At 41.4% G+C, this 7,657-nt stretch overlaps 1 protein-coding gene across 1 annotated transcript; it reads left to right on the plus strand.

Moving 5' to 3' along the window:
• The first annotated feature begins 395 nt into the window (after positions 1 to 395).
• On the plus strand, positions 396 to 6,432 carry snrnp27 (small nuclear ribonucleoprotein 27 (U4/U6.U5)). Its single transcript, XM_072432806.1, has 6 exons — positions 396 to 542; positions 1,447 to 1,573; positions 2,498 to 2,595; positions 2,674 to 2,753; positions 3,305 to 3,372; positions 6,134 to 6,432. The coding sequence occupies exons 1-6, from the start codon at positions 506 to 508 to the stop codon at positions 6,186 to 6,188; spliced, it is 465 nt and encodes a 154-aa protein (XP_072288907.1). The 5' UTR covers positions 396 to 505; the 3' UTR covers positions 6,189 to 6,432.
• The last annotated feature ends 1,225 nt before the right edge of the window (positions 6,433 to 7,657 follow it).

Genomic DNA, 7,657 nt, shown 5'->3' on the forward strand with positions numbered 1-7,657 from the left:
AAATTTGCATTATAAAAATACCAATCTCAATGCAGAAATGAAATAGGGTGAAGTCGGATAAAAGTGGCCACTTTTTGGAATAAAAGAAAATCAAAACATGCACGATAATAAAATTACACTCCTGTAGTGTTGACATGTTTAAAATGTATTTTAAAAAATGTATTAAAAACACATAAATCGAGTTTTCGCAAGCAATACATGTGTTTGTGTAACTATACTATGTTGCTTAATTTAGAGCAGAAAAAGTTTGAGAAGCTCTCAAACTTTTCTGGATACAGAATATGGATGAGCAGTTCTGGCTTGTGGCCGGTAGGACACGCTGTTTCAGTAACCACGAACCGGAAGTTCACATATATTCACCGGAAATATTACGTCCGTGAAGACAACAGAGGATTTTTTGTGGCGTTGACGCGAAGAAAACTCTGCGAGCCGCCTTCTCTATAAACTCTGTTATTTTTGAAGACTTTTTGACGTACTGTAGGTTCGTGAGACGCGTTTACGAAGCATGGGGAGAAGCAGGAGCCGAACTCCGCCAAGACGAGGTGAGAAAAGCTTCACAGCAGTTTGTTCGTCGTCGTCATGAAGGCACCGAAAGCCTTTTGTTCCAAAAAGAATCCTTCCAGCAAACAACACCAAGAAAATATGATGACGATTAGATACCTCAAAGTCTTATATGATATGAGATTTGACCATGCGTAAGCCCTGTTCTTTTTTATCCCCCAGCGGTAGGAATTTTTAAACATGTACGCAATGTACGTAAAAGGGATGTTTCAAAAGGGCGAGTTGTACTGTTGAAATGTGCTGCTGTCTCTTTCACTCTTGCTCTTCTACCGGTGGTTTTCACACTGAAAGAACCAGTGAGTGAGTTGGAACTAGGGACTGGGGCCACACTCCGGTGACTTTTTTTAGCACTGGTTCTGAAGACTGTACCGTTCAGTCAGACCAGGAACCTTTTGATGAAACAAGTACATATGTAATACTACTTTATGAGAAACATTGTTTTTTTTTTTCTGTAGCTCCAGCTCCACAAAATGTATTCCTAATTAATAAGTAGTAACAAAAACTCTGAATAACAGTATTTTTTAAAGATATTTTGGGGGGATTATAAGGAGTTAGTTCTTGATACTGTTGTGTGCAAATGCGTATGGAGTGGGTGATGGAGAGCAGTTTGCCCAGTCTTGCCCCTCACAGCCAACGGTCACATGACAATCTCACTCAGAGTGGGATAATGGCTACTAATTCCAAAATGCAAGTTGTTTCATTTCAAATTAGGGGCTAATGGCGGCTTGTTCCCTCAACACACAAATCTAAGTGAAGTCAAGAAACGGAAACGCCATATTTTAAACCAGTGGATTATCACTGTATATTTGCTTTCTTTGGCGTTACTGCAGACTTAAATGGGACCATAATAATAATGTGTGTTGTTTTTTACTTGTTAAACATCAGAGAGGAGACGGTCGCGCTCCGGCTCTCGGGAGAGAGAAAGAAGGCGGCGGGAGAGAGAACGATCCCGCTCAAGAGACCGAGAGCGGAGGAGGAGCCGCTCCCGGTCCCCACACCGGAGGAGATCCAGGTAAACACAAGGCCGTATTTAAGCTTTAAAGAACAATCCAGCTCAAAGAAGAGAAAAGGACCAGTACATTAGAATAAAACCTCAAAGGATGTGGTTATATATTGAGGGGGCAATGTATACAAATATAGATAATATCGTGAAGGTAAATTGGAAGATTTGAATATGGAGTGTATTGTTTCTAGCTACAAAAAGCACTAATTTAAAAATAAAAATGAAAGAAAATGGGTTGTGCTGTAAACAAAAAGGGGATAATTCTGCACTTTTGTGATCGATTTCACATTCATAATTAAATCTCAACTTATTGACAACATTTTCTGACTATCATTATCAGGGTACTCGGGATATAAACTTTTGTCAAGATTGGCCAGTTTGGACACATTGCAAGTGCACATACAGTACTCAATACCAGTGCCATAGACTTTCCTTTTTAGTTATACAATGCTCAAATTAACTGGCTAGAAGCATAGATTTTCCATTCATACATTAACCAAAACCTGGACAGCACGTCTTTTCGGGACTGCAGAAGTCTCACCGGATCTGCAGTATAATCTCCTGCATGAATTAGTGAAGCTCCTTTGTGTTTAGGGGCTATTGTCTGATGCTTTGATTTTGTGCGATTCTTGTTGGTGGGTGATATTTTGTGCCGTTCCCACTTCTTCAGCATGAATTTGGCCTAAGTAATCTAAACCTCTTTTAAAGTAACCTCTGAAACCTGAAGCTGTCTAAAATGTTAGTGTGCAGTAGTGGAACAAAGGAAGAAAATGAAAGAAACCCTATTAAATGGCTAAATTACAGGATTGAAGAGTGCTCCGGGTGACCGCAGCATCAGTATTACACAGACCACACTTAAACAGCTGACCTCTGTTACCAAATTGTATTCGAATGCATAAAGGCTCTTTTTAAAACCTCTGGTCTCATCTGCAGGAGCCCTCCTCGACGCCATCGCTCTGCCTCCCTCTCTCCTTCGAGACAGAAAGAAAAAGAGTCCAAGGAAAAACAACCCAAGCCCATTCAGATCTCAGGTGCAGCGCCTCTGTCTGTGTTTGTATCCAGAACTGCTTTGACCTGTGTTTGAAACGCATTTGTTTGTCTGTCGACAGCCGAGGACATGGAAGGTAAAACCGAAGATGAGATCGAGATGATGAAATTGATGGGCTTTGGATCATTTGATTCCACCAAAGTAAGACAATTGTCCACAAGGGGGGGGGGCACTGCAAACTTGAACTTATTGTACACATTGTACACCAGGTCAAAAATATCCAGTGAAATGGATCTCTAGTTCTGTTCATACTAAATCCCATTTCTAAATCCAGGCTGATAAGTTTGTATTACTTTGTCAGTTACAGACAACATTTCTTGCAACCGTCTGAATGAGCCAAAATTTATAAAAGCCAAATTAACAACAAAAGTTTAAACATATTCATATAAACCTTGCTTGTCTTTGAAACTAGACCTAAATCTGGTCCTAATTATGACTAAATTGGATTTTGCACGGTGTAAACCAAAAGGTATGAATATAACTGCGGCTCTATGCGGATGACCACTAGAGGGCAGACTCCTTGTGCCTGGATGGCAGTCAAATGTGTGATCAATTTCAGAACACTTCTAATGAGACGGGATATTTTGTTCTTTGCTTAGGACATTCTATTATTGGATTGGATAATTTTGCCAACTCGAAAGGCAATTTTGTGCCAAGTGGATGTAAACTATTTTCTTTTTGTGTGTTCACAGGGCAAGAGGCTTAAGGATTCATCTGTAAATGCTTTCGCTGTGAATGTCTCCATGAAGAGAAAATACAGGTGGGACATTTTCATTCCATTTTGTTGATAGTTTATTTTTGGTCTATTGCCTTTATTGAACGGAACATTACAACATGAAATGGGGCCAAGAGCAGGAAAATACTTCTGGTAACTTGAATACTTGTTATATTCCATGGCCACGGCCATGAAAATGCAGACTCTGTGCCTGAAAACGTCCCTGTCTGAACCTGTTGACCCAAACATCCACAGTTCCCTAATGATAGAGAACAACTGCCAAAAGTGATTTCCTGTTTCTTTACGTAACGTCACGAACGTTTTTAAATTTTGTTCATTAAAGATGAGCCCGTGCCCTTTTCCTAACCTTAACCATTACAGATTTGTGCCTAAACTTAGCAATGCACAGACAGGTTTCATCTAATACGCTTTATTTACATCGTTGTACACGTCAACAGTGAAATCAGTCATTCCTTTTTACTCTTGCGTATCCTCTGAGCTTTGTTTCACACTCTATATTGTGTTTAAGTGCCCCTTTACCATTATACTACCATTATATGGTCTTGTTAGGCCCGAGCGCCACAAGCTGGCGAGAGGCCTATTAATCTTGTAAGGCCGTGCGAAGCACGGCTGCGAAATCGAGCGCGACGCGCTCGCCCACTTACAAACACTCACTAACGCACTCCTCCACTCATGCACGCCCCGTGCATACTAATTAGTAGTAGGAAAATGGAACATTACCGTTGTAAACGGGCGAAGCCCGTGCAAAAGTGCGCACTAAACGTGCACTTTAAATTGGGATGACGACGGTCGTCATCCATATAAAGCACTCATTTGCGCTAAGTAGCTCACGAATACGTTCCCCATCTCTTGCATGTTCCGTGCATATAAGCATGTAATGCAAAAATTGAACATTATTACTGTATTGATGGCCAAAAACACAAAGTGGGCGGAGCCCACTCAAAATTAACGAAAGTACCCGTCAGTGACCAGGGACCCACACCATGAGGTAGGAAAGCGCGAGCGCTTTCCGAAAATGTATAGTTTATGATATTTGAAAAATGGGAAACATTGTTTTCGCATCGGAATATTATTCTTTCTTCTTCTTTCTTCTCGGGACCAACCCCCCTATTTTTCACCCAGTGAACATTGACGAAAAGTCACAAAAATTTGCTCACCTCTAAAAATCGTACCTCTCTACATTCTAGCTATTTCCCTTTTCTAAAATAAAACAAATTGGCACGTCAGCGCCCCCAAATGTACCAAAAATGCATTGAGAGATAGGAATTGACCCCATCATGAAATTTGGCGCAGAGGTAGATGGTGACAAGAGAAGTAAAAAATATTATTACGGCAACGCCGTCCGCCCAACCAAATGTCGGCCATATTGGTTCAAAAATGGCTAAGCATGACTCAGAGTTTTTCCAAACGTCTTACTTTTACGAACTCCTCCCAGGGCGTTGGCCCTAAAAAGCTGAAATTTGGTGAAAATGGTACTGAGGAGTGGGACATCAAAAGTTATTCAAATTACATTGATACCTGTCACGGTCTCTGAGCAGCGAAGCCGCAAACTTTAGCTAGAATTTCAGAAATCTCCCAAATTTAACATTTCTGCTGTTTGCGCAGATAAAGTCCAAATTGCGTCAAATTAGAATCAGTTGTTAAACTCTTTGCCCTAAACCTACTTGAAGTGAAATAAATTAATTTGGTGCCACAGCGCCCCCTACAGATTTTGTATGGAGTTTAAATGTTTAGTTTTGCGAAATTATATGAAATTTGACACACAACTCAATTTTGGCATCCCCATCAAAAAAATCAATGAGACCCATGTCATAATTGTTATGGCTTTGCCGTAACGATGACCGAAACCTTCCATGTTATTCCAATGGGGAAATCACCAGAACATGTTTACACTTTATACTTTCACCAACTCCTCCCAGGACGTCAGCCCTATCAATGGGAAATTTGGTGAGACTCATCTTCAGGTGTGGGCCATCAAAAGTTATCCACATTTTTATTCAAGGAGTCACGGTGTCTGTGCGGCAAAGCCGCACATTTTGCCAAGAATTCAAAATAAAATTGCTTTTTGATGGTAAAACAAAGGGGAGAAGATGTGACAGCGTCACAGATTCAGCAGTAGGCGTAATAAAAGGACAATTGGGGCGCGTTAGCGCCCCCTCCTCTTGCGGCGTGGCGAGGGCCGATCATTGGATTGTTTTGGATTGTATTCATGCCAAAATATCCTTTTAAAACCTTCGTAAGGATCAGTGTCACCTTCTTTTAGTTAAATATCTGCCTTTTGTTTCTGCTTTAAACTCCTAATTACCCTGAGACCAGAGCAGAGACGACGTGACGATGAGTCGACATGAATGATCTTATTGGCGTCACTCAAATGTTCAGTTTTCAGTTTTGCCTGTTATTTCTGATTACGGTGACTCCAGGTTTTGTCACAGTTTGGGCTCAATGTGGCTATGCATGTGTCATTCGCTTTGAGTCATTAGTCGACGTCTTATTTTAGACAATTTTTTTAAAGTATTTTTGACAGATGTGGAAATCAAAATGCTTTTTTCTGTGGCGGACGTCTGCGTGACGGTGCTGATGGAACGTGTGGACCGAGCCCTGAAAAACGGTCATCTCACACAGGACACTTGATGCATTAAGTTGTGTTATTGCAGCCAATCACCTCTGCAGGTGTTTCTATGCAGGCTTCCTCGCGCTCCCATTGGCCCTCGGTGATGTAATCGGCAAGTGTTGCGAGGGTAACAGTGATGTAATGTTTTCTTATATATATATATATTTTTTGCAGGCAGTACATGAACAGGAAAGGGGGATTCAACAGACCACTGGACTTTATCGCATGAGACTTCATCAACAACACGTGCGGCCGGACTAACAAACCCATGTTCAGCCTCACTTGTGTGGACATTGTTCTACTATTCTAATTATATGTTTTGTGTTTTAATGCATTGGTTCTAAGCTTTTGGTGTAAATACGATGCTTGCAATTAACTTCAGTCCTAACTTGAGTGAGTTATTTACCGTTTGAAGTAGTGCATAGCTGTTAAATGTCAAATATGTTCAAATAAACATGTTTTTTTGAGTTGAATATGGCTTTTCTTTATTATTCTGCTGTGCTGCACATTTCTACATAGTTGAGTTAAATTATTTTAATGAGCTGGGCACAGTGCACATTATGCATTTACCGTCAAAGGAAATATGCATTGTACCAGGTTGGAGCAACTGTAGTCCCTGGGCAGGGCTGTAATTGATAATTGCCTGACAAATGGCCCAAATATAATACACTTCCTGCAGCCTAACATTTAAACAAATCATAACTTGTAACTACTATAGCAAGTTCAGTAGTTGTAGACCTACTTAAATAAATCCACAACACATATCTGCATCAATATTCAAATAGTCTTCATAAAATACTTCTAAACCTGGAGAAGTATCACGTTTCCCATGGCTCTTTGCTTGGGACGCATGCGTTTTCGGGGTTATGTGCATGATTGGGTGAGCCACCGTCCAATGAGAAGCGAGCATGTGAATTTGGCCAATCGCTGCGCAAACAACAGACAAACAACAGCCCAGCAGCCAATCGCCCTCATACACCGCGAAGCAGCATGGCCAGGAGGGCGTGTCAGCTGTCACGAGCGGGCGTTGTCACATAAGCTCGTGGAACTGGTGACCAATGGCTGTGGAAGTCACGAGCAAGCAACCAATCAGCGCGTGCGACCGTGTGGCAGAGAAAAGGGACTCCATTTTGGGTCCGCGCAGCACCGAGTATTTTCTTATACTGCAATAAATGTGTACTGTGTTATTATTAAAACGCTTTGATTGAATGGCGCGACGCTGAAATGTGTATACTACGCACGTTTACACACACGGCTGGTTTATTAATCAAGAAGCAACGAATGTCTTTATTATTTTACTGCCTCCGTTTGCATCTTTTGCCTAATTATGTTACTAACCAGCCCTAAACTCTTAATCCGCACGCGCAGTCTTGAAACCTAACGTTTACACACGTCTCTAGAATTGTTACCATGTCACGTGCAATCGCCTATTCCCACGCATCCCGCGATTTCTGTAAGTTTTGACGTGAATTGTGTATTTTAACGCGACTTTTCTGGATCCCAAATGGTGGACCGCGGACTTCAGTTGCAGCAACACTCAGCCCCCCGCTTGTGATTGACACGACGGCCAGCCAATGAGCGCTCGAGTAGTTATGTCCAGTATCCAATCGGAACCCTCTTACCAGGAGCTTTGTGGTACAGTAGTTAGCTGCTATCGTCCAGATCAACAAGCCACTATTTGGAAGCAGTTTGATAAAC

Source organism: Eucyclogobius newberryi, unplaced genomic scaffold (genome assembly GCF_026437365.1).
Source record: "Eucyclogobius newberryi isolate DKJ021-1_F unplaced genomic scaffold, fEucNew1.0.hap1 SCAF_6, whole genome shotgun sequence".
In the NCBI taxonomy this organism is placed as follows: Eukaryota; Metazoa; Chordata; class Actinopteri; order Gobiiformes; family Gobiidae; genus Eucyclogobius; species Eucyclogobius newberryi.

Excerpts from the sequence above, each read along its gene's own strand:
- snrnp27 (XM_072432806.1), top strand. The coding sequence starts at position 506 with ATGGGGAGAAGCAGGAGCCGAACTCCGCCAAGACGAG. Across the intron at positions 2,754-3,304 it reads GATCATTTGATTCCACCAAA|GGCAAGAGGCTTAAGGATTC; the intron begins GTAAGACAATTG and ends GTGTGTTCACAG. Across the intron at positions 3,373-6,133 it reads TCCATGAAGAGAAAATACAG|GCAGTACATGAACAGGAAAG; the intron begins GTGGGACATTTT and ends TATTTTTTGCAG.